The 26574-nt window shown below is 37.2% G+C and overlaps 1 protein-coding gene across 3 annotated transcripts in view; it reads left to right on the top strand.

The window, feature by feature from the left end:
- Positions 1 to 26331, top strand: part of CEP135 (centrosomal protein 135) — a 76684-nt gene extending 50353 nt beyond the window's left edge. For all 3 annotated transcript variants that reach the window (XM_059160882.1, XM_059160864.1, XM_059160873.1), the window contains 11 exons: positions 8491 to 8606; positions 8872 to 9026; positions 9847 to 9902; positions 10657 to 10825; positions 11860 to 11970; positions 12278 to 12463; positions 16809 to 17018; positions 18098 to 18300; positions 19811 to 19915; positions 22449 to 22561; positions 24601 to 26331. In XM_059160882.1, coding sequence (XP_059016865.1) covers positions 8491 to 8606; positions 8872 to 9026; positions 9847 to 9902; positions 10657 to 10825; positions 11860 to 11970; positions 12278 to 12463; positions 16809 to 17018; positions 18098 to 18300; positions 19811 to 19915; positions 22449 to 22551 — 1414 coding nt within the window. In that variant the 3' untranslated portion in view covers positions 22552 to 22561; positions 24601 to 26331. The remainder of the gene's footprint in view (positions 1 to 8490; positions 8607 to 8871; positions 9027 to 9846; positions 9903 to 10656; positions 10826 to 11859; positions 11971 to 12277; positions 12464 to 16808; positions 17019 to 18097; positions 18301 to 19810; positions 19916 to 22448; positions 22562 to 24600) is intronic.
- Positions 26332 to 26574: the final 243 nt, after the last annotated feature.

Below are 26574 nucleotides of genomic sequence, written 5' to 3'. Positions count from 1 at the left end.
CAGTTAACCTTTTCTGTAAAGGAACAGTCAGTATTTCAAATTATACACACCACCCAGTCCCTGCCTCATCTATTCAATTCTGCCTTTGTAGCACAAAAGCAGCTATAGGCAATTTATAAATGGAGCAGTGTGGCTGTGGTCCGTACAACTTTATGAATACTGAAATTTGAACTTCATATAATTTTCATATGTCACAAAATATCAGTCTTCTGTTGAAACTTTTTCAATTATGTAAACATGTAAGAATCTTACCTCTTGGGCCTTACAGAAACGGGTACCAGGCTGTAGTTTTGCCAGACCCTGCTTGAGAATAGTTTCCAGCCCAGTTCGACAACTGACTTTTCTCAATCAACCCCATAGTAAATAGCCTTAATCCTTACAGTTGCAAGCAATGAGGCTCTAAATGTTTAGATTCTTACGGCTGAAAGTACCCTCAGACTGTTTTCAGTTTACGTTAGTCTTCCGTTATCTTTTTGTACTTTTTTCAAAGCTAGAAGGCTATATACTTATCCAGGATCAAATAAATGCATTAGCAGACTTTCTTGGAAAGGGCTGCGACAACTCTAGTTGAAGTTAATATTATGGTAATGAGTTTCAGTTGTTATAGTAAGATTGAGGTATATTTAGACAACCAAATATAACTGGTCTCCCTTGAGAAGTTCTTATCTGTTAACGGAACTAAGAACCATTTTAGATATGGGAAAGAAGGTTCACAGACTCCTTTGAATGCCTAAGGAGTGTTTTCTGGCATGCTGACATTTTTTCTACAAAGACAGGAAGAGGAGCCAGAGCCTCAAGTGAGGACAGTGAGCTCATGGAGATGGACTTGGAAGGGCTAAGGGAAATTAGGGTTACCATATTCAAATCATCATCGTTTTGTAGAAAGGTAAAGAAAAGCCAGTGCTGATCCTTTTCCTCTCTCTGGCCCACCAAAGCATGATACTTAATAGTAGCCAACCTATCTCAGTTAGTGGTGGGCCAAAAACATAGACTCTTGGGAGACATCTGAAATAAAGAAGAGATCCCAATCTGTATGGCAGAGTAGGAGAATCTTGAGCTCACCTCCTCATACAGACTCAGCAGACAAGAGAAAGACTAATAAAAGGCATCCAGATTGGTAAGGAAGAAATACTATTTGCAGATGAAATAATGCTATATATAGAAAACCCCAAAGAAACCAAAAAACTGTTAAACAAAGAAATGAATTTAGTAATATTGCAGGATACAAAATATATAGAAATCTGTTGGGTTACTGTACACTAATACCAAACAAGCAGAAGGTAATATTAAGAAAATAATTCCTTTTATGGTTGCATCAAAAAGAATAAAATATCTAGTAATAAATTTAACCAAGGAGATAAAGACCTATACTCTGAAAATTATAAGACTTTGAAGGAAATTGGATGACAGAATAAAGAGAAAGATACACTGTGTTCACAGATTTGAAGAATATTATTAATGTGTTCATACTTCCCAAATCAATGTACAGATTCAGTGCATTCTGATCAAATTACCACAAGCACTTTTTTCCAGAAGTAGAATGAATAATCTTAAAATTTGTACAGAACCACAAAGCCCCAAGTAGTTAAAGCAATTTTGAGAAAGAACAAAGCTGGTGGTATCATGCTAACATTTTTTTAAACTAGACTACAAAGCTATAGTAATCAAAACAGTATGGTACTGGCACAAAAACACACAGATCAATGGAACAGAATAAGAAAGCCTGGAAATAAATCCACACTTCTTTTTTTTTTTTCCCCCTTAAGATTTTATTTGTGTATTTGACAGACAGAATCACAAGTAGGCAGAGAGGCTGGCAGAGAGAGGGGGAAGCAGGCTCCCTGCTGAGCAGAGAGCCTGATGTGGGGCTTGATGCCAGGATCCTGAGATCATGACCCAAGCCAAAAGCAGAGAATTAACTAACTGAGCCACTCAGGTGTCCCTAAATCCATACTTCTATGGTCCATTAATCTGTGGCAAAGGAGGTCAGAATATATAATGGAGGAAAGATAGTCTCTTCAATAAATAGTGTCGGGGAAACTGAACCACTTTCCTATACCATATATGAAAAAGTAAACTCAAAATGGATTAAAGACCTAAATGTAAGACCTGAAACCATAAAACTCTTAATAGTAGCCAACCTATCTCAGTGGAAACTCTTGGATATTGGTGTTAGCAATATTTTGTTTGGATCTGTCAGAGACAAGGGCAATAAAAGCAAAAGTAAACAGTTGGAACTATATCAGACAAAAGCTTTTGCACAGTAAAGGAAACCATCAAAAATGAAAAGGCGGCCTACTGAATGAGAAAAACATTTGCAAATCATATATCTCACAAGGGGTTAGTTAGTATCTAAAGTATATTAATAACTCATATGACTGAACACCAAAAAAACAGTTAATTAAAAAATAGAGGACATGAATAGACATTTTTCCAAAGAAGGTATATAAGAAACAAATGAAAAGATACTCAACATCACTAATCATCAGGGAAAAGTAAATCAAAACCACAGTGAGATATCACCTCAGGCTGGTCAAAATGGCTAGAATCAAAAAGACAAAAAGTTTTGATGAGGATGTGGAGAAGAAAGAATTCTCATGCACTGTTTGGTAGGTATGTAAATTGGTGCAGCCACTGTGGAAAACAGTATGGTGGGTCCTCAAAAAATTAAAAATAAATACCATATGATCCCAAAGGAAACTAAAGCACTAATTCAAAAAGACATATTCATTCTTATGTTTATTGCAACATTATTTACAATAACCAAGATAGGGAAGCAACCCAAGTGTCCATGGATAGATAAGTGGAAAGAAAATAGAGTTTAGAAAAAAAAGATATGGTATATACATACACAATGGAACATTACCATGAAAAAGAATGAGATATTGTCATTTTGTGACAACATGGATGGGACCTAGTGGCTCTCATACAAAGTGACAAAAGGCCAACAGGAAAGAGAAATAAGTCACAGGAATGTAAAATACAGCAGAGGGGATATAATCAGTAATATTGTAATAACTTTGGTGACAGGTGGTAACTAGACCTATTGTGGTCATTTTGTAATGTATAAAATGTCAAATCACAATGTTGTATACTTGGAACTGTTATAATATTGTGGATCAGGTAGAAAAAAAGCAGGGCGCCTGGGTGGTTCAGCTGATTTAAGTATCTGCGTTTGGCTCAGGTCATGATCCCAGGAGCCGGGGTTCAAGCCTCATGTTGGGCTCCTTGATCAACAGAAGGTCTGCTTCTCTGTCTCCCTCTACCTGACTTTCCCTCTGCTTGTATGCTTGCTCACTCTCACTCTCTCTCTCTGTCAAACAAATAAAATCCTTTAAAAAAAAAAAGGCTACAGGGGCGCCTGGGTGGCTCAGTGGATTAGGCTGCTGCCTTCGGCTCAGGTCATGATCTCAGGGTCCTGGGATCGAGCCCCGCATCGGGCTCTTTGCTCAGCGGGAGCCTGCTTCTCTCTCTCTCTCTCTCTGCCTGACTCTCCGCCTACTTGTGATCTTTCTCTCTGTCAAATAAATTAATAAAATCTTTAAAAAAAAAAAAAAAGGTTACAGTATTCAAAACAGTGTGGTAACTGGCATAAAGGTAGACATAGAGATGACCCGATTGAATAGAACTGAAAGTCCAGAAATAAATTCATGTATCTCTGGCCAACTGATTTCAACAAGGGTGCCAGGAGCATTCAATAGAGAAAGAATAGTTCATCGATAAATGGTGCTAGAATAGTTGGATATCCACATGCAAAAGAATGAAACTGGACCCCTGCCTCACAGTAATTATGAAAAATAAACTCAAAATGGATTAGTGACCTAAATAGAAGAGCCAAAACCATAAAACTCTTAGAAGAAAACATAGGAATAAATTTTTTTGACTTTGGGTTTGGCAATGGATTCTTAGATGGGACACCAATAAGAATGAGCAACAAAAGAAAAAGTAGGTAAATCAGACTTCCAACAAAATAAAAACTTTGTGCATCAAAGGACCTTACCAAAAAAGTAATAACTTGCAGAATGGGAGAAAATATTATCTCTGATAAGGGTCTAGCATTCAGAATGTATAAAGAACTCTTATAACTGAACCAAAAAAGCCACAACCAGTCTTTTTTAAATGGGCAAATGACCTGGGGTGCCTGGGTAGCTCATTCATTAGTTAATCATCTGCCTTCAGCTCACGTCATGAGAACCCCACATCCTGCTCTTTGCTTGGTGGGGAGCCTGCTTCTTCCTCTCCCTCTGCCTGCTGCTCCCCCTACATGTGCGCTGTCTCTTGTACTCTCTCTCTCTCTGTCAAATAAATAATTAATTTTAAAAAATAAAAATAAATGGACAAAGGGCTCAAATAGGCACTTCTCTAAAGAAAGTACGTAAATGACCTGCAAGCATATGAAAAGATGCTCTTTAGGAAAATCCAAATCAAAATCAGTGAGGTACCACATCACATCCCCTAGCATAGCTATAAATGAGAAAGACAATACAAGTGTTGGCAAGGATGTAGAGAAACTAGAACTTTCATATTGCTGGTGCAAATGTAAAATCGTTCAGCCATTGTAGAAAAAATCTATCAGGTCTTCAAAAAGCTAAACACAGGCTCACCATATGACCCAGAAATTTTAGGTATATACCTGAAAGAATTAAAAACAGACCAGTGTATGTACACACATGTTCATAGCAGCACTATTCACAATAGCCAAAAGAAAGAAACAGCCCAAATGTCCGTTACCAGATAAGCAAATTGTGGTATATACATACACTGCATCAGCCATAAAGAGAAAGGATTCTGACACTTGCTATAATATAGATTAACCCTGAACAATCATACTAAGTGCAGTAAGCCAAATACAAAACAACGAATATTGTATGATTTTACTTATGTGAAGTATCTAGTGTAGTCCAATTCAGAGAGACAAGAAGTTGTTTAGAGGTTACCAGGGAATGGGAAGAGAGGAAAAGATCAAATTTTTGTTAACTGGGTACAGAGTTTATATTGGTGATAATGAAGAACTTTTGGATAGAGAGTAGTGATGGGTATACAGGATTGTGAATGTATTTAAATGCCACGGATGTACATTTACAGATGGTTAAATTGGTAAATATTACACAAATTTTAAAAAAAAACCCAGGGATATCATTATTGTTTCTCTTTCCTCTAATACACCATTAAAAGTCCAAACTACCCCTGTTAGATGGAGCTTCTGCTCCGTTTTAGAACTTGAATACTTCCTATGAATAAGGACTCTTTAAGATGCTGTCTTTAAAGGGGCGCCCGGGTTGCTCAGTGGGTTAAAGTTTCTGCCCTTGGCTCGGGTCATGATCCCAGGGTCCTGGGATTGAGCCCCACATCGGGCTCTCTGCTCAGCAGGGAGCCTGCTTTCTCCTCTCTCTCTGCCTGCCTCTCTGCCTACTTGTGATTTGTCTGTCAGATAAATAAATAAAATCTTTTAAAATAAAAAAAAATTTAAAAAAAAAAAGATGCTGTCTTTAAAATATGTTTCAGCATGAAGGGAAGGAATTACTTTTGCCCCCTAACGTGAAATCATGTATACCTGTATGTGACCTCTATGTAATATAGAATAATGAAGGAATTTGAAACTCAGTGAGATGGTCATATCCAGCCACATGGCTGGTAAGTAGAGAACTAGAACTTCAATATTAAGTTGTACTGCTTCACTGTCTTGTGGTAAGTCATCACTCCCTTTCCTGTGTTCATGACATTTTCAAAGCTAAGGAATTGGTTCATTTCTCCTAATAATATAGTTCTCAAATTTTCCTTTCCAAATACCATGATGAACAAATAATATGATAGTCACTCAACTATTTGAGCTTATGAAATTTATACCTCAGTTCTTTCATTAAGCAGACTTTTTTTTTTTAAGATTTTATTCATTTATTTGACAGACAGAGATCTCAAGTAGACAGAGAGGCAGACAGAGAGAGAAGAGGAAGCAGACTTCCTGCTGATCAGAGAGCCCAGGACCCTGGGATCACAACCTGAGCTAAAGGCAGAGGCTTAACCCACTGAGCCACGCAGGTGCCCCAAGCAGACGTTTTTCTTAGCAGTAATTCTATGAGAAAAGTTATTTCTAGGATAAGTTATAAAATCTCTATTGTTTCCTTCCAATCTACACTAGAGTATGAAAAAGTAAATCTATTTTTAGGACTCACCATGGGCCTACTTTGTGAACAATCAAGATGTTAGCCTGCCTTCCTATATCAATCCCACTTTTATTAGGAATTAACCTTCCTTACGAACCTTAAATGTGAAGAAATCTTCACATTTCTACTTAGGACTTCAAAGACGGCCAAGCACTTGGTGTTTTTCATAGGACTCTGGACCATTCCATTTTTGAACAGACATTTCCCCTTCCAGATAGAAGATATTGGTCTCCCTGAATTCTTCGTAGAAGGCAATGTCGTGTGGTAGAATAATGTTGATATCAGGTTGGCCTACCTGGACTTACTTCTTTGCTTTAATAGCTTTGTCACCTTGGACAAGTTATTAGTTATTTGTGTCTATAAAATGGGGATGATATTTCTAATTATGGAATTGTTCTAGGAATGAAAGAGCTAATATTTTTAAAGTATCAATACAATGAATATTAGCTTTCTTCTTTTCTCTGCTGCCTGTGGTTATAACCCTCAGTGCAATAGCTACAGTTTTCAGGAACAGCTGAAGTACAGTGCAGTCACCTAGTCATCAGAGATAATTTTTTGCAATAAAATTGCTTGAACCGAGGGCGCCTGGGTGGCTCAGTGGGTTGAGCCTCTGCATTTGGCTCGGGTCATGATCTCAGGGTCCTCGGATTGAGCCCCACATCGGGCTCTCTGCCCAACAGGGAGCCTGCTTCTCCCTCTGGGTCTCTGCCTGCCTCTATGCCTACTTGTTATCTCTCTCTCTCTGTCAAATAAATAAATAAAATGTTTTTAGGAAAAAAAAAAAAAATGCTTGAACCGGGGGCACCTGGGTGGCTCAGTGGGTTAAAGCCTCTGCCTTCGGCTCAGGTCATGATCCCAGGGTCCTGGGATCGAGGCCCGCATCGGGCTTTCTGCTCAGCAGGGAGCCTGCTTCTCCATCTCTCTGCCTGCCTCTCTGCCTACTTGTGATCTCCGTCTGTCAAATAAATAAATAAAATCTTTAAAAAATAAAATAAAATAAAATAAAATTGCTTGAACCTAGAGTCCTTTTGACTTGGTTCTGTTTTTTTTTTTATTTTTTTATTTTTTTTATTTTTTATAAACATATATTTTTATCCCCAGGGGTACAGGTCTGTGAATCACCAGGTTTGAAGTGTGTAGACTTGGTTCTGTTTGACTGTGCAACCCTGAAGAAGACAGTCTCAGTTCAGCCTTCCTCCCTGCCTCTGGGCCATTATTCACTTGCTGTCAGCGTAGTCAGAGTCATGTTTTTCGTCTTTTCAGAATACCTTGGTATTGCCAATGACATTTCATTTCTATCCAGATGTCCCATCTTACTTATGGCTTCAGAAATCCAAAACTCCTGCCCAGTAAGCAGTTCTAAACTGAGCCACACTTGGTAGTTACTTGCCTGTCTTATCCTTTAAAAAGGAACATGTGGGAGTTCCCAATAAATAGCCTGAGGTGAGAACCACTTCTTTTCCTCTGGGCAGGGTTGAGAGCTCAAGGTCAGGGTTAAAAACATCCCAGAACTAGATGACAGGAGAGCAGATTCTTGTAACTTCTGAAAAATAATCTCACTGATGAGTAAGTCATTCTTCTGAAATTGTCTGTATTTCTTCTGTAATGTTCTTTTGTTCCCTGAAATCAGTCTTTACTTTTAAATATTCATTGCACTGCAATAATGTCTACTTTGCCTGTTAACTGTGACCTCTAGTTGACTACCCACCAAAAAGTTAAAATAGAAAGTAAAATTAAATCTCACTTGTCAGGATTTATGGATAATCCTTGGAAGTTCCTGGCAATACAGTAAAAATGACTATACCTTTACCTCCACTGTTAAAAATAGATTTTATAAGGGAAGTGTTAATATTAGGAAACTGAAGAGGACTTTAAAACTACCAAGAAACCTCTAGAAATACAATTAATTTGATTTATAGACTATATTATTTTTAGGAAGTGGAACCATTTTGGAGAAGAATGGTGGACAGCAAGAAATAATCATTAATATAATACCATTGATTAAACTGGAAGAGCTTTAAAATAAGAAATGAACTTCAAAAATAAGAATATACTTTAAGATCTCTCATTTTTAAAAAAATTATTTCTGGGGCACCTGGGTGGCTCAGTTGGTTAAAGCCTCTGCCTTCAGCTCAGGTCATGGTCCCAGGGTCCTGGGATTGAGCCCCGCATTGGGCTTTTTGCTCAGCAGGGAGCCTGCTTCCCCCTCTCTCTCTGCCTCCCTCTCTGCCTACTTGTGATCTCTGTCAAATAAATAAAAATCTTTAAAAAAAAATTTATTTCTGCCAGAGATATTGCCATTTGTTTTTGTCCATTGGTTCTTTAGGATGGTAAATGAGCAGCTACAGCGGTCACTTGATGATTGTCAGCATCGGCTCTCCAAGAAAAGAGGTGAACTTGAATCAGCCCAATCACAAATTAACATACTGGAGGAAAAAATAGGTAAATGTTTTTAAATTTTGTCTTTTTTTTCTTTTTTAAGATTTTATTTATTTGACAGCACAAGCAGATGGAGCTGCAGGCAGCGGGAGAAGCAGATGACCCACTGAGCAGGGAGCCTGATGCGGGGGTTCAGTCCCAGGACCTTGGGATCATGACCTGAGCCAAAGGCCGATGCTTAACCGACTGAGCCACCCAGATGCCCCTAAGTTTTGCTATTGCTAAACCTAATTTACTTTGTCTAACAAACATTTCTCTCTATCCATAGGTAAACTACACCTTCAGATGACTTCGCAGAATGAAGAGGCTCATGTAATGAAAAAGACCATTGGTGTTATTGACAAAGAAAAAGACTTTCTTCAGGAGACTGTAGATGAGAAGACAGAAAAGATTGCAAACTTGCAAGAAAACTTGGTTAATAAAGTATGTGACTGTTAAATACCTTTATCTGGCATCTCAACAGAAACGATTTCATTCTCTCAAATACACAGTTCTTACCTCCCATGTACAAGTTCCTAAGACCCAGAGCCATAGCTACTAATAGGCTTAAATTTTATTTCATGCCAATAATTTGGATTTGCAAAAATTCTATTTATAGGGACTCCCAGGTGGCTCAGTCAGTTAAGCATTGGACTCTTGATTTTGAGTTAGGTCTTGATCTCAGTATTGTGAGATTGAGCCCTGTGTCGAGCTCCACATTGGTTATGGACCCTGCTTGATACTGTTTTTCTCCCTGTGCCCCTGCTCCCCAGCTCCCTGGATGCATGCATTTTCTCTCTCAAAAAAAATTCTATTTATAGGGGTGCCTGGGTGGCTCAGTGGCTTAAAGCCTCTGCCTTCTGCTCAGGTCATGATCCCAGGGTCCTGGGATCGAGCCCCACATCAGGCTCTCTGCTCACCAGGGAGCCTGCTTCCCCATCTCTCTCTCTGTCTGCCTCTCTGCCCACTTGTGATCTCTGTCTGCCAAATAAATAAATAAATAAATCTTAAAAAAAAAAAAAAAAACCTATCTATAGAACGTAATTTTATCAGATATGATTATAGCAAACTCAAGAAAACAATTGAGGATCTTCGAGTGGGTAGAAACATGCCAATATGTGAAGTACAATTGGGACATAGAAATATTTACTTTGAAGCTTCCTTTTATAGCATAATTTACATAAATGTGATAATTTATATAAATTCAAGTAAAGACATTTTTATATGAGTGTTTTTGAATCATATATTTTCATAATTTCTGTAGGAAAAAGCTATTGCTCAGATGAAGAAGACAATCTCAGAGTATGAATCTTCTATGAAGTAAGTAATCAATGAAATGGCATCCTGCTTTTTTTAGAAATTTTCAGTAAGGGCAGCTTTTGTCTTTAAGTAGCAGTTTGACAATAGGAAAATTTCCTTGTTCAGTTTTGCCAGTGACAGCATCTAAGTCTGTTATGTGAACATGCCATCCTCTTGGACTTTCTCCCTTGCTCCGTCATCAACATCTCAACAGTCAATGTCTGATTCATTATTCTTTTCTGTACCTATTTGTTCTTTATTTCTACTATACTTACTCTCTTCAGACCCTAATCATTGAAAGTTTTTTACTTTAGTAGCCAGTCTGGAATTTATTCTACATCAAAACCTATCTTGAACAGTTACAGAATTTACATTTTATGTGTCATCTCTACTTAAGGCAAAAGTCACTAATGATTATTTTATATACCTTACATATTACATAGTAGTGGGGACTTAAATATTACATAATATTTGCCAATTCACTCTATTTTGTTTTGCTCCTAACATTTGAAAGCCTTCTGTTTAAAAAGAAAAAAAAAAAAGAAAGTCCTCTATTTTTACTTGACTTTGGAATTATAAATTTATTTTACAACTGTTTCTAAATAATGATTGGTAGGGATCTAAAATATCTGCTTTATCTAATCTATCAGTGTCTTAATGCAGTATAGTTTCTTGTATTCTTAGTATACTTAATTCAGAGTACAACAGTTTTCTTTTAAATGATTTACAGTTTTCCAAAAAGCTTTCATTATTTCCACATCCCTCCTGTTAACAGCCAGCTAAAGGAAACGTTGACTAATCGGGACCGAGAAATAAGCAGCCTCCGGCGCCAGCTTGATGCAGCTCACAAAGAACTCGATGAGGTCGGAAAATCTAAAGAAATATCTTTTAAGGAAAACAGAAGATTACAAGATGATCTGACTACAATGGCAAGAGAAAACCAGGTATAGCACAGTGCATAAACTTTGATAGTTCTACCGCATATTCATTCTGTGCTAAATTTTAAAGCTTTAAATATTTTTTCAAATTTAATGATATAGGGGTGCCTGGGTGGCTCAGTGGTTAAGCGTCTGCCTTCTGTCATGCTCCATACCCGTTCCCTGCTCAGGGGGAAGCCTGCTTCTCCCTCTCCCGCTTTTCCTTCTCCCACTCCTATTGCTTGTGTTCTCTCGCTGTCTTTTACTCTGTCAAATAAATAAATAAAATCTTCGATTAAATAAGTAAATAAATAAATGAAATAAAATTTAATGATATAAATATCAGTAACATAAATCTTTGAGGAGAATGGAACTTATGAGAGTATTTAAAAATGTGGTTTAGAATGCTGCTGTGTATCACAGGGTGTCTAATTGATGCAGCTGTGGTCTCCTTACCCTTTTGGTCTTCGTTACTAGGAATCCTAAAGCTGAGAGCGTGGTATTCTCTGTGGCAGGTACCATTGTCAGCCTCACTCCCAGCATCACTCTCAGGGCAAAGTGCTACGTTTTAAAGACCCATGATAAATTTTAATTTTTCACACTTCCTGCCAGCAACTTAGAGATATAAGTAAATTAATAAATATTTTAGAATGACAGATACTGAAAAGTATTGGTTTTGTTTGTGCTGGTTTATTAAAGGATTATACCAAGAAGATGAATAATTTTCCTATTTTAAATATTTTAAATTTTTTAAAAATTACTTTTAGTGTTCAGTATACAGCATATTGCCTATATATGAGTTTTTAAAAATGTCAATCCGTGAGCATAGCTAGCTCCATAATATAAATGCCAGATACATGATCAAGCCTACTATAGGAGATAGATGGTAATATTTGGTTAAAAAATCGAGGTCAGGAAAAACATGAAAATAACTTAGAAACTGTTTTCCTTTTTCCTACTCTTATTCCCCAAATTCTAAAGGAGCTATTTGAATATAAATAGAACTCATTAGGTGCCACATTCATTGTAGATTTATCTGTCTTCAATTTTCTGATTTATAGGAAATCTCACTGGAATTGGAAGCAGCAGTGCAAGAAAAAGAAGAAATGAAGAGTAGAGTTCATAATTACATAACTGAAGTGTCACGATGGGAGAGCTTAATGGCTGCTAAGGTGAAAAAAACATTTAGGTTGGATTTAAGACTGATATCTAAAAAATATTTCCATGTGTATTTATTCTGTCTCCTCGTTTATATATTTATTTTTTCTGTCTCCTCTCTTAGATATTAAGATATGAGAATGGAGACCTTGCCTACTGTATTTTTCTATTTCCCCACAGATCTTAACGTAGTATACTGTCTAATAGTGTACGCTTCCTAATTAAAACAAAAATCCCAATGTCTGTATATGTTTATGATATGAGTATTCCAGTGGGTGACAGTTACTAATTTAGAAATCATTTAATCGTGCCTAAAACCAGGAAAAAGAAAATCAAGATTTGTTAGATAGATTCCAGATGCTTCATAACCGAGCTGAAGACTGGGAGGTCAAAGCCCATCAAGCTGAGGGAGAAAGCAGCTCAGTTCGACTGGAACTTCTTTCCATTGACACAGAGAGGAGACACCTTCGAGAAAGGGTGGAGCTATTAGAAAAAGAAATTCAGGAGGTAATATATTCATTTATCTTGTGATGACATTATTTAGTAAAACAATAACGTTCGAAGATACTTTAATGAAGTGAAATTTAAGCATTGATTAAGTAAGTTCAATATAATCTTTTATCAATTCTGATCATTTGTGTAGGAGCCCCATTACTTTTTTTTAAATTGTAGTAAAATATGCATAACATCAAATTTACCATCTTAACTGGTTTTAAGAGTACAGTTCTTTGGCAATTAGTACATTCACATTGTTAGGCAACTGTCATGACCATCTCCAGAACTTTTTCATCTTCCCTGACTGAAACTCTGTACCTGTTAAGCTCTAACTCCCCATTCCTTACGCCCCACCTCTGCACCCCCCCACTCTGCCCTCCCTCCCCATCTCAGCCCCTGGCAAGCATCCTCCTTTCTTTCTCTAGAAAGAAGAGGTGGACATGGAGGGGTGGGCTGACTACTCTTTGTACTTCATATAAGTGTAATCATACAATATTTGTCTTTCTGCGACTGGCTTATTTCACTTAGGCTTAAGGTTCAGTTAACCTCAAGGTTCACGTATGTTGTAGCATGTATCCAAATTTCATTTCTTTTTAAGGCTGAATAATATGCCATTGTGTATATACCTCACGTTTTCTTTATCCATTCATCTGTCATTGGACATTTCATTTGTTTTCCTCTGTGGTCGCCAGGAATAATACTGCTGTGAACGCGAATGTACAGTAAACTAAAGTCAAGTCCATGCTTTCAGTTCTTTAGGACATCCCTGGCAGTCGAATTGCTGAATCATGGTAATTTTTATGTTTGATTTTTTTCAGGAATTGTCATACTTTTTTCCTTAAGGAAAACTACAACAAACATAAAAATATGAAAGTGGCTTTAGAATTTGGTAATGGATATAAGCCGAAGGACTTTTGAGGTGCTTGATCAGAAAAGCCCAGATTGCTTTGAAAAACTTGTTGGTAGAAAGATTCATGTTAGAGAGGATTCTAGTAAGGGCTCAGAAAAAAGAAAGACAAGCTATTGACAAAACTTCTGTCATTTACAAAATACATAAATTTTCAAGAACAGAATTTTTCCAGAAATCTTAATGTTTCTTCTAGTGAGGTCGTAGATGAGATCATGTTATTGGACACAGAAAGAAAGGTGATCCTTGTTATAAAATGGCAGAGAACTTGGCTTAATTAATTATGGTCTACTCTTGGGAGGAAAGTAGAACTTTTTTTTTCTTTTAGATTTTTTTTTTTTTTTTGAGAGAGTGAGCACAAGCAGGGGAGAAGCAGATATACACATTGTATATATATGTGTGTACACTAACACACACACAATGAAATATTACTCAGCCATAAAAAAGAACAAATCTTTTCATTCTTGCTGTTTACAACAACATGGATGGATCTAAAGGGTATAATGCTAAGCAAAATGAGAAAGAAAAATACCATATGATTTCACTCAAATGTGGAATTTAAAAAATAAAACAAATGAACAAAGAAAAAGAGACAAACCAAGAAACAAACAGACTCTTAACTGTAGAGAACAAACTGATGGTCACCAGAGGGGAGGTGGGGGGGTGGGCTGAAAAACAGGTGAAGGGGTTTTAGAGTGCATTTACCATGATGAACACTGAGTAATATACAGAAGTGTTGGGTTACTATATTGTACATCTGAAACTAATAAAACACTGAATATTAAGTATACTAGACTTAAAATTCAGGGGGAAAAGGAACCAGGTCTTGATGACTTGGAAAATTCTTAGCCTATCCAGACAGTGTGCTCTGGAGACAGGACCAAGTATGGCTCCACAGTCTGTTTGTGAACAGATTAGGTAGGTTCATGTAGCCAGTCAGTCATCTCAGTAGAAATACTGCCAGCTTATACTGACAGGGACAGAAGCAAGGTGAAATGAAGGAAGGCTGTTGAACATCTGGGATCCTACCAGCAGAAAATAGGCTGGTAGAGTTCCTTAGCTACAAATATGTGTTCTCCCTAGAGAAAAATGAAGAATGTCTCTGGAGGCAGCTCAGGACCAGCCTGGCTGCCAAGAGCAGCTCAAGGCTGGCAGTGCTGCGATTGTCACCCCAGGCCCAGGGCATGTTACCTCCTTGGTTCCAGAGTGCAGGGCCGCTGACCCTGAGGGCCAAGAAGGTGGGGCTCTAGCTGAGGGTCAAAAAAGTGGGGCCACTCTAGCAGGCCCAGAAGACAGACCACTGGGCACAGATAATTATTCTTAGGCCTTAAAACCGAATGGAATTTCCCTTGGTTGGTTGCAAACTTACTTTGGACTAGTAACCCTTTCATTCCTTCTATTTTCTCCCATTCGGGGTGGGCATGTCTAGTCTCTGTTTCGCTATTGTCTTTGGAAGCAAGTAACTTGTTTCCTAGTGTCACAGATCTCAGGAGGGAGAGTAGTTTGGCGCCTGGTTGGACCATACCCAAAGTCTTACCCATATCTGATTTAGATGATGCTTAAATGAGACTTTGGACTCAGTTGATGCTGGAGTGTTGGGATGGAGTGAATGTATTTTACACAAAGGAAGGATAAGAATTTGGGGGAGATAAAAGGTGGATAGAATTAGGGGCCTTGGGGCGCCTGGGTGGCTCAGTGGGTTAAGCTGCTGCCTTCAGCTCAGGTCATGATCTCAGGGTCCTGGGATCGAGCCCCGCATCGGACTCTCTGCTCGGCGGGGAGCCTGCTTCCTCCTCTCTCGCTGCCTGCCTCTCTGCCTGCTTGTGATCTCTCTCTGTCAAATAAATAAATAAAATCTTAAAAAAAAAAAAAAGAATTAGGGGCCTTAAGTTATGTTGAAATCCTATACCCCAGCACCTGTGAATGTGACCTTATTTGGAAATAGGGTTTTTGCAAGTATGATCAAGGTAAGATGAGATCATACTGGACTAGGTAGGGCAGGCCATAATCCAGTGACTGGTGTCCTTTGTAAGAGAAATCCGGAGCAGAAGACAGAAGGGAAAACACCAGATGACGACAGAGGCAGAGACTGGAGCGAAGTGTCCACAAGGCAGGAACACTGAGGACTGCCGGTGGCCACCAGCAGTTGGGAGGGAGGCATGGAGTAGATTCTCTCTCAGAACCCGCAGAAGCAGCCAGCTCTGCTAATGGCTAGATTTCAGACTTGTAACCTTCCGAATTGTGACAAGAAATTTCTGTTGTTTTAAACCACCCAGTAATTTACAGTGATTGGTTACAGCAGGGCTAGGAACTACCCTGTCTCTCTGAGTTTTTCTATTAAGAATATAATAACTGGGGCACCTAGGTGGCTCAGTGGGTTAAGCTGCTGCCTTCGGCTCAGGTCATGATCCCAGGGTCCTGGGATCAAGTCCCGCATCGGGCTCTCTGCTCAGCAGGGAGCCTGCTTCCCTCTCTCTCTCTCTCTGCCTGCCTCTCTGTCTACTGTGATCTCTCTCTGTCAAATAAATAAATAAAATCTTAAAAAAAAAAAAATATAATAACTGAAGGAAAGCTTTTCAACCTTCAGAAAAATGCTCAGAAGAAACTATTCTTTAATATTTTTGTTCTATGTCGTTCATGATTTTACGTGGTACATAAAACTGACTTTTACATATTTATATTTCCTTTTGGGGAACTTTGATTTTAAATTCATTAACTTGGAAAATCCAAATATTTTCTCTAATCACTGGAATTTATTAAATCTTCACAGCACAGTTAGATTTTTAACGTCAGTTTCTTTTCTTAGTAGCTGTTAAAATAATTTTATTTTTCAAGTATGGAATTCTTATTAAAGTCTAGAGTAGAGTTTATATCAATTTGTATTTATCACTCAATTTAAATTGAGAAACTTAAAATGTGGACTATTCTAGAAAAAGATCTATATCAGTATTTCAAACTTTATAATTTCAGTTATTAAAATCTTATAAAGTTGTGTGTTACTATTAGGTTAAATTAAATTTAAATACAACTCAGGTATTTCGTTTTAAGGCAAACTCCATTTTGAAATTTAAAATTTAAAGACATCTGAGAAGTGAGAAGTATATATGTTACTTTTTCTTGTAAGGATGTTATAACAATTTATAAAGATAAAATTTTAACCTAACTTCAAAGATCCCTCTTGTTCACCCTAAAACAAAAATTTTCATCTTTGCATCTTCCAAATACATACGTGAGGTACTTAGGTACTGTGATTAATAAGTACATACAATTCATTTGGTTAAGCATTAAATAGGCCATCTTTAAATAGCAGACAGCTTCCTGAGAGTATGTTAAAATATGCAAAAATTGGCTCTTATGTTTCCATAAAGGGGGGTCTCGGCTGCACGGATTCAAGCCTTTAAAATTATTTCGTTATTTTAACTTTTTACCAGTTTCTTTTTCTACTTTCAGCACATAAATGCACACCATGCTTATGAATCTCAGATCTCATCAATGGCCAAAGCCATGTCCAGATTAGAAGAAGAGCTGAGACATCAGGAAGATGCAAAAGCAGCAGTGTTGAATGATTTGTCGTCTCTCAGAGAACTTTGCATTAAGCTTGATTCAGGCAAAGACATTATGACCCAACAACTGAATTCCAAAAGCCTGGAGTTAGAGAGAGTAAGAACTTAAAAGATACTGTTTTGTAGCACATTATTTTATCGAGCCCTCCTCTCACTGTTTTACTTCATCAGGCGCCGCCCAATATATTTGTTCCCCTTAAAGGAGTCACATTTGACTACGGGGTTCTGACAACTAGATTCTTTCCCAGGATTTTTCTGGCAAACATGGTGATGAAATTAGGTGCTCTCCATTTTGGAGTAGATGGGTGTTTAGGAAAACAGGAGTCTTCTTATTACAGAATAGGAGTATATCCCAGTACATTTCTTCTCTCTGTTTGAAGGTAAGATTTAAATGAAGGATTGAGCAATTTATTGCTTCCTAAATGGAGTTGTTTTTTCTGATAAAAATCCCAAGACATTTAGGGGTGTCTGGGTGGGCTCAGTTGGTCAAGTCATGATCTCCGAGTCCTGGAACTGAGCCCTCAAGTTGGGTGTCTGCTCAGCGGGGAGTCTGCTTCTTCCTCTACCTTTGCCCCCACCTCCTCATACACGCAAGTGTGTGCGTTCTCTCTCTCTCTCTCTCAAATAAATAAGATCTTTTATTTATTTAAGTATTTAAGGTATTACTTAGGTTTATTAAGGTATTTAAGTCTTACTTAATTTTAAAAGTTTTGTTAGCTGGAACTTCCCATTCTCAAACTGAGGCAATACTTTAAACAACCCAGCGTGTTTCCAGTTTTCATAAATTTAGTAGTATCTTTATTTTCGGGAACTGAGAAGCTCCAATGCTGACTCAACTGTGTAGTCAGAGTATATATAATAGATCAGAAGGGCTTCCTTGCTGATAAGATTGGCCACATTTTAGGATTTTTATGTTAATGACCCTCTCTTGACAAGGTAGTGTGAGTTAAAAACTATTTGAGGGCTGGAATAGGTCTTGTAGCAAATAAGCCCTTACTGAAAATAGCAAAAATTATCTTGAAAATAAGATGATTTTCTTACACTGAAAAAAAAAGTGATTCAAAATATTTAAGTGGTACCCAAAATAAACAACTGATGGGTGTATAGCTCTGCAAATAATTTTTCAGAATAAGCCTAAAATTGTACTGAAGTAGTCTTCATTTGTTTTCCCTATAGGTTTCGGCGGAATTAGAAAATGTGAAATCAGAAGCAGAACTATTAAAAAAACAACTGTCAAGTGAGAGACATACAATTAAAAACCTTGAAACATTGTTGGCTACAAATAGAGATAAGGAATTTCATTCTCATTTAACATCCCACGAGAAGGATACAGAAATTCAGCTGCTTAAAGAGAAGTTAACCCTTTCAGAAAGCAAATTGTAAGTGGCATAAATCAACCTATATAAAGAAAACAGCTTGTCAAAAATAATTTTTCAGTTTTTGGTAGGAGAGGGTGATGGGAGCATGTAAGGTGGCATAAAACCAAAATATCTTCCTTACATGATGGCTGCTTTAGGGAATTCAAGGGTTTAGTTCAGGAGAAACATTGTGTTTGGAAATGTAGATTTGTCTGTCTTCACCAGAGATGGTACCCATGGAAGCGAATGAGTGAGCTCTAGAAAAATTTCTAAATTTGAGGCACAAAGAGGAGTCAGTTAAAGGAGAAAGCATTGCAAGATGGGGAGAACCATCTGTGTGTCTCTTGCTGTGGACAAGGAAAAGATTTCAAAAAGGCTGTGTGTTACTACCTTTTTGGAGATTGATGATAGTGTCTTTTAGATGGTCAGGTTTGGACATGCTTGATAGAAGAGGGGAAGAAACCCGGAGTGGATAGTGCAAGTAGAACAGTTTTAAAAGGAGTTAGAAGTATTTTCGCTTTCGGGGCACCTGAGTGGCTCAGTCAGTTAAGTGTGGCTCAGGTCATGATCCCAGGGTCCTGGAAGTGAGTCCCATGTCAGGCTCTCTCTTCAGCCGGGACCCTGCTTCTCCCTCTGCCGGCTGTTCTGCCTGCTTGTGCTAGAAGTCAAATAAATAAATAAAATCTTCTTTTAAAAAAGGAAAAGAGGGGCGCCTGGGTGGCTCAGTGGGTTAAAGCCTCTGCCTTCAGCTCAGGTCATGATCCCAGAGTCCTGGGATTGAGCCCCGCATCAGGCTCTCCGCTCAGCAGGGAGCCTGCTTCCTCCTCTCTCTCTCTGCCTGCCTCTCTGTGATTTCTGTCTGTCAAATAAATGAATAAAACCTTTAAAAAAGAAAGGAAAAGAAAAAAATATTTATCTTTCTGAGGCAGGAGTCTAGAAAAAGTCAACAAAGATGCTTTACATCTTGATGCTGTAATTCATGCCTTGTTCAAATTTGTATTTCCACCATTGCTGCAGTGCCCAGCACATACTGGAAGCTCAGTTTAAATGTTTGTTAAAGGGGCCCCTGGGTGGCTCAGTCGTTAAGCATCTGTCTTTGACTCAAGTCATGATCCCAGGGTCCTGGATCAAGCCCCGCATCGAGCCCCACATCGAGCCCCGCATGAGCCCTGCATCGGGCTCCCTGCTCAGTGTGGGAAGCCTGCTTCTCCCTCTCCCACTCCCCCTGCTTGTGTCTCTCTTGCTGTGTCTCTCTCTGTCAAATAAGTAAAATCTTTTTCTAAAAAAAAAGTTTATTAAATAAATAAGATGAATGAATGAATAAAAAGGAAAACTTAGTAATGAAGCTCCGGAAGGAAAAGAAAAACTTACTAAGTTGAGAAAATTTGTGTTAAAAAATTTGTTCTTTTCTTTTTTTGTCCTTAAGTATCACCTCTTTTGTGTTTATTAATAACAAAAAAATCCATAGCACTTGACTAAAAAACAACACATTTGTTATTTATATCTTTGATTTTTAAAATTTGTTTTTAAGAACTAGTCAAGGCCGGGAAAACACCATGCTTCGGGCTAAAGTGACACAATTACAAACTGATCACGATGCTCTGAAAAGGCAGATTTCAACTGAAAGATATGAACGGTAAGAAAAAATTCTTAGCGCTGAGCAGTGTTTTTATTTATTCCCTGTCCTATTTCAAAAAGGATTTAATATGGCTTAAAAATAGACAACTTCCTTTTAGCATTCATACAAAAATAAATTTCTTCTGCTATTTATTCCTAGAAAGTCATCATGTTGTGGCAGATAATATCCTTACGGTAAATAAAGTAGCAAGTATTGTCTCAATGTTTTCTATAGGATTTCTCAGGGCAAAGTTAGGGCATTATTTGAAAGAGTATAGATAGGGAATCAGCAAGCTAGTAAAGACTCTACAAGAACCCAAACAATATCATCCAATAGGAATCTCTAAATATAAGTCATCACAAGAGTGATGATGATCGTAAGAACAATGGATAAGGGATGCCTGGGTGATTTAGTCCATTTAGTGTCTGCCTTCAGCTCAGGTCATGATCCCAGGGTCCTGGGATTGAACCCCATATTGGGCTCTATGCTCAGCAGGGAGTCAGTTTGTCGCTCTGCCTGCTGCTCCCCCTGCTTATGTTCTCTCTCTCGCTCTCTGACAAATAAGTAAATAAAATCTTTAAAAAAAAAACAAGAACAATTGATAAATATGTGCTGGATACCATATACCTATAATCTATTCTTATGCCTATATTAGAGGAAACCAAAGTCACACAAATAGTAAATGGTGGAGCCAAAACTACAATCAAGGTAGATCCTGTACACCTGAAACTAACATAGGCATGCTAATTGTACTTGAATTTAAAAAAAAAAAAAGAAAAGAAAATTTAATGGGGCGCCTAGTTTGCTCTGTCAGTTAAGCATCTGACTCATGTTCTCAGCTCAGATCTTGATCTCAGTGTTATGAGTTCAAGCCCTGCACTGGGCTCCATACTGGGCGTGGAGACTACATTAAATTAGTTAATTAATCTTACAGTTAATTAATTAAAATGAAGGAAAGGCAGATCCAATTTTATATCCCTTGCTCTTACATACAATATATTCCCTATAGCTTAGTAATTTTCATACTCACTTATATTTCAGTTCATTTGCTTTGTTACATTGAAAACTTGAATCCCCAAATGTTACAAGGAGAAATGACACCTGCTTTCACAGCTAAAATCAAAATCTAATTTGCGAATCACTTGTCAAGTTACCTTTCTTCTGTTATTCTTTCTTGCTATGTTAATACCATAGACATCAACATTCCTGAGATTTCTTTCTCAAATAGTTGGTTATATTGCTTATCAGGTCAATTTTTTGAGTTCTCTTATTATCCATTGGCATCAGAACTTTGAGTGAGGTGTTCTTTGGACTATAGACAAAATTTGCTAGGAAATCAATATTTATGATTTCAAAGAGAAATGAAGCCTGAGAAATGAAGAAAATGCATCAGTGTCATAAAAGCATTGTTACTAATTTCTTGTAATTGGCAAGATGTAGTCTTTTTTTTTTCTTAAGGTTTTTAAAATTTATTTATTTGACAGAGAGAGATCACAAGTAGGCAGAGAGGCAGGCAGAGAGAGAGAGAGTAGGAGGAAGCAGGCTCCCCACTGAGCAGAGCCCAATGCGGGGGCTCGATCGCAGGACCCTGTGATCATGACCTGAGCTGAAGGCAGTGGCTTTAACCCACTGAGCCACCCAGGCACGCCATGATGTAGTTTCTTAATGTGCTAAACTGCACATGCATGATGATTTCCATTTCCTAATGATGATTTAAATTCTCTTAAAATCAAGGGCCCTAAATTAAGCCCTCTTTTGCCTAGGGTTATAAGACCCCATTAATTCTTTTTCCGTTGCCCCTAGTCCTCAAAGAAACCTTGGCTGGCATGACCATGTCTCTTTTTCCTTACCATCCAACTAGATTATACATTTGTACACCACCCCAAGGAACACTTTTGGTTGTTGGAGGAAGAGAGAGTGGGACAAAAAAACTTTAGGTATTACAATGATTTATAGCCCTGTAAGGGGACTCAGTACATAAATAGTGTATCTACATGTTAAAATTTCATGGGGAGGGGTAGAAAATTTGGGGGGAGGGAATATCTTAAAAAGTTTCTTTAGGGGGTTGATAATGAAAAAATGTTTGTGAAACACCCAGCTAGGTAGAAATCCTGGATACTGAAGATATCTGATAAGGCAGAAAGTCTAGGCCAGAGATTGAATAGTGCACAAAAGAGGTAGCCACACAGTTACCATGCTTTGTGGGGCTGACTTGGACTCTAGCATAACAGAGAAAATGGTGATTTCGCTTCTGATATTTGGAAGTTGTTAGGAAGGAGGATGCTAGGTCTATGTGCAGGAGGAGGTGGGAACCAGCCGACTTTGAAAACCTCTATTCAGTGAGGCTTTGAACAGTCTCTTACGGTACATATTACTGTAATTGAAATCTTTTATTCACTACTTGAAGATTATATAAGGATGCAGGATTTAAATGTAACAGAAATACTCATTAATTAATTGAGAAGTTATTTAGTCAGCCGGTAACAACAACAGCAGCTTATATTTGTATTCCACTTTCTGGTATAATCTCTTACTTGTTCTTTACTGACAGAGAACGCGCAATCCAGGAGATGCGTCGCCATGGTCTTCCCACGCCACCCCTTTGTTCTACTTTAAAGTCTCCTTTACATTCTCCTGAACATATAAACTGTTAATTATCAGAAGGTATGTATGTAACACCAAGGAGAGGCAAAGCTAATCTGTAGTTATGAACATTCAGGAAGTAGTTTTCAGCTTCGGGGAAGGGGAAATTGCCTTTAGCAGTGGTCAGCGGAACTTTGTGAAGTAATGGAATGTTCTGTGTTTTGGTGATGGTTACGTGCGTATATATGATTGTAAAAATTGAGTGACCTGAACAGTAGCAGTTCATGCATTTTATTGTCTGTAAATTATACCTCATTTAAAAAAAAGAAGACATTCACAATAGAAAACTAAATGACAGTATGAGATATCACATGGTAATATTGGATGAAGTGCCAAATTCAAGGTACAGATAATAGGTGGTAAAATTGTAGACGAAGATGTACAAATAGGAATGCACATGGCGGGGTGCCTGGGTGGCTCAGTGGGTTAAGCCTCTGCCTTTGGCTCAGGTCATGATCTCAGGGTCCCGGGATCAAGCCCCACATCCAGCTGTCTGCTCAGCGGGGAGCCTGCTTCCCCCTCTCTCTCTGCCTGCCTCTCTGCCTACTTGTGATCTCTCTGTGTGTCAAATAAATAAATAAAATCTTAAAAAAATAAGAATAAGGTTTGAAGAAAAAAAAGAATGCACGTGGCACAGTAGCCTCAATCTGACGGGATTGACAGGTTGTTGGGAAGTGATGAGGGAAGAAGGCACGGAAGGTAGAGTGGGGCATACAGGATATGTTGAATGTGAGGCAAAATTAGAGATTGTCTGTAGTCTTGGTTCTGTGAGTCAGGGGGAGCCATTGAAGGTCCTTCTGTGTACTGGATGAATACAAGGGAGGGATTAAGATGAAAAACTGTTTGGGGCACCTAGGTGGCTCAGTGGGTTAAGCGCCTGCCTTCAGCACAGTTTTAATCCTACAACCCAGAGAAATTAGCAATTAACATTTTGGTATATACTTCTTGTATTTGATGTATAATAAATAAACACACACATTCATAGACATACGATTCTAATAGAGATCTTACTTGAAATAGTTTTTATCCTGTTTTTTGTTTTGTTTTGTTCTTTGGGGTTTTTTCCCCTTAATAAATTGTTGAGAGCATCTACTCTTATCATAAAAAGTATTTTCAAAAATGCCACTTTAAAATCATCTAACAGGGGCCTGGGATCAAGCCCTGCATTGGGCTCCTTGCTCAGCGGGAAGCCTGCTACTTCTCTCTCACGCCCCCTGCTTGTGTTCTCTCTCTCTCTGTTTGCTGTGTTTCTCTGGCAAATAAGTAAATAAATAAAATCTTTAAATAAAATAAGATAAAAGCATCTCACAGTCCATCACATGGCTATTCCATTATTTACTTAGGTTACTTTCTCAGTGTTTCCATTATGGAATTTTTTATATTTTAGTGTGTGTGTTTTAATTGGAAGGGTGATTAGATAGCATGTAAGGTTAAAATACTTGAAAAAATATTTGACTACCTATAATGTGCTTTTTAAGACTCAGACAATACATTGTACAGTACTTGTATATTAACCTGTCATATTATTCCTTGTTTTGAGTGATTTTTCTCAATTAATATGCTACGTTAATTGAGACATGCTATGTTTCTTTTCATTCTGTATTATTCATTTAGTCCTCATATACTTTGATGTACTCTGGCGGTTTGAGGGGAATATCTTTTTGAAGTATAGAACAGTACTTTTGAGGTACTAATTAAAGCTTGATTATGGGCAAAGGCTTTATTAGAGACTACAATTTCAGTTAAAAGTGAAAACAATCTCAGTTTTCTTTAAATGTTCTAAGTAGGGACGCCTGGGTGGCTCAGTTAGTTGAGCAGCTGCCTTCAGCTCAGGTCATGATCCCAGCATCTTGGGATCGAGTCCCACATCGGGCTCCTTGCTTGGCAGGGAGCCTGCTTCTCCCTCTGCCTGCCACTCTGTCTGCCTGTGCTCACTTCTGCTCCTCTCTCTCTGACAAATAAATAAATAAAATCTTTTAATAAATAAATAAATAAATGTTCTAAGTGATTTTGTTTGTTATTTTTCTCTTAACTCACCTTTCCTGTCCCTTCTTTTTCAGAATGATGGCTACAAATGAGTTACCTATATGGATTTTTTAAAGGACAGAACAGTAATGAAATATTTTAAATACTTGTTCCTGAAAATCATGAACATTGACACAAATTCTACCTCTGTCAACTTTTATTTAAATCAGTGAATATTTATGTAAAAATTTTGGTTTAAAAGAGCCATATCTCTATGTATATTTTTATATATGTGACAGAACAAAACATTAATAGTGCTAACTAATGTTCTATCTGTATTTATACTATTCCTGACTTAAATTTCTCCTCAAAGTGTGTTGTTTATACTGTGAATATAATGTATTGTTCACATTATACTTTAATAATCTTTTTCATAATGAGCCATGATATGTATATGTAAATATTCTTACTGTACTTATTTTCAGAGTTTTTAGTTTTCATGCCTGTGTTTATAAACCGTATCTTTAATGCATTCACAGAGGATTATCAACTTTGATGCTGTGCTCTCTCACTTTTTTCTTCTAAATGTAAAATTATTCACCAGTTTTTTGTTGTCATCAAGGGTAATATATTCAGGTCTATTCTTACAATAGCAGAGGTCTTGATAAAATAATGATCACCATATATAATTTGTTACTGCTAACTAGCAAAACTGATAGAAAAGATACATTTGTATATTACATACAATGTAATATTGTGGTTATCACATGGTTTTCGTATAACAAGTTCTATCAGAATCAAACAAAAAGCTGCATTCAGAATTTTGTAAGACAAAATATAGAACAGAAATTTGAGACACTTTTTTCGTAAATAAAAGTCCTCCTTGTATTAATTGAAAATCTCAGAGTATAGAAGTATATGGAGTAAATACAGTATTTTGTTAAAATGCCAATATACATTCAGTAATAGCAGTTATTTGCTTCTAAACGTGTGTGTTTTAATTTATGAGTCTTGCAGAATAGTAGTAAACACTGAACTGTGGCATGTTAAATAGAAAACAACTTTTTGCAATTAATTTTCAAAGTTGTAATTTTAAGGACTTTAGATATAAACATACATCAATAGAAGAACAGAAGTACAAAATAGAATATCAGATACAAAAACTAATCGTGTTTGAACCATACACATTTGAAGAAAATTCTGTTCTCTGTGGATTTCATTATGATTGAAAAAGAACTTAAGAACTAACATAGGAAAGTCGAAGAGCAGTTATTTATGATATGTTTTGTTTTCTCTCGTGGTTTACTGCAGTGGAGTTTGTGTGTGTGTGTTTGTGTGTACCTAGGGGTGGGCACTGTTGTTTTTCCAAAACGAATATGCCTTATATGTTCGGGTTATGCCCTTTGCAATAATCCACTGTGTATTGGGTATGATGTGGTTTACTTTTCTACCATCTTTGTAATTGTATGTATTCTGCCTCCTTTGTGTGAATTCATGTATTATATAGAAAAATACAAGAGAAATGGGACTATTTGCAATGTCATGTGGAAAATCTTTTAATAAATATATGTAAATAAAAAATATCTGTCCCCACCTTTTCCCCCCAAGCAACAGCAAGACATATTGTGTTAATATTTTATTTTTAATGTTTTCTATAATTTAAACATGTATAGCTTTAATTGTTATTTTCTTAACCATGTTACTACAATTTTTCTATATTAGTTTTATCCTATAATACCAAATGTTCTGACCTTTTATAGATGTTTTTAAGTAATTTTAAATTATGCTTGATATAGATTTTCCAATAAACTTTCCAGTCAATTTATTTTCTCTTTCTTACAAATAGTTTTTTCTTAAATTTTAGCAATATTCTTAATTCTAAAGTTAAGTACAATTAATTCAAATGAAACTTTATCATGATAGGATATGGGGAAATCGCAGTGCTTATGTGCCAGATTTTTTTTTATTGACTTTGATTTATTTCTAGGAAGTTCAAATATAAGAAATGAAATCAAAGTTTGTTTGAAATCCATCTACAAAATGATTAAACAGACTCTCCCCAGTTTTTA

The sequence above is a fragment of the Mustela lutreola genome, chromosome 1 (assembly GCF_030435805.1).
Source record: "Mustela lutreola isolate mMusLut2 chromosome 1, mMusLut2.pri, whole genome shotgun sequence".
Lineage (NCBI taxonomy): Eukaryota > Metazoa > Chordata > Mammalia > Carnivora > Mustelidae > Mustela > Mustela lutreola.
This window is presented reverse-complemented; position numbering and strand designations above follow the sequence as displayed.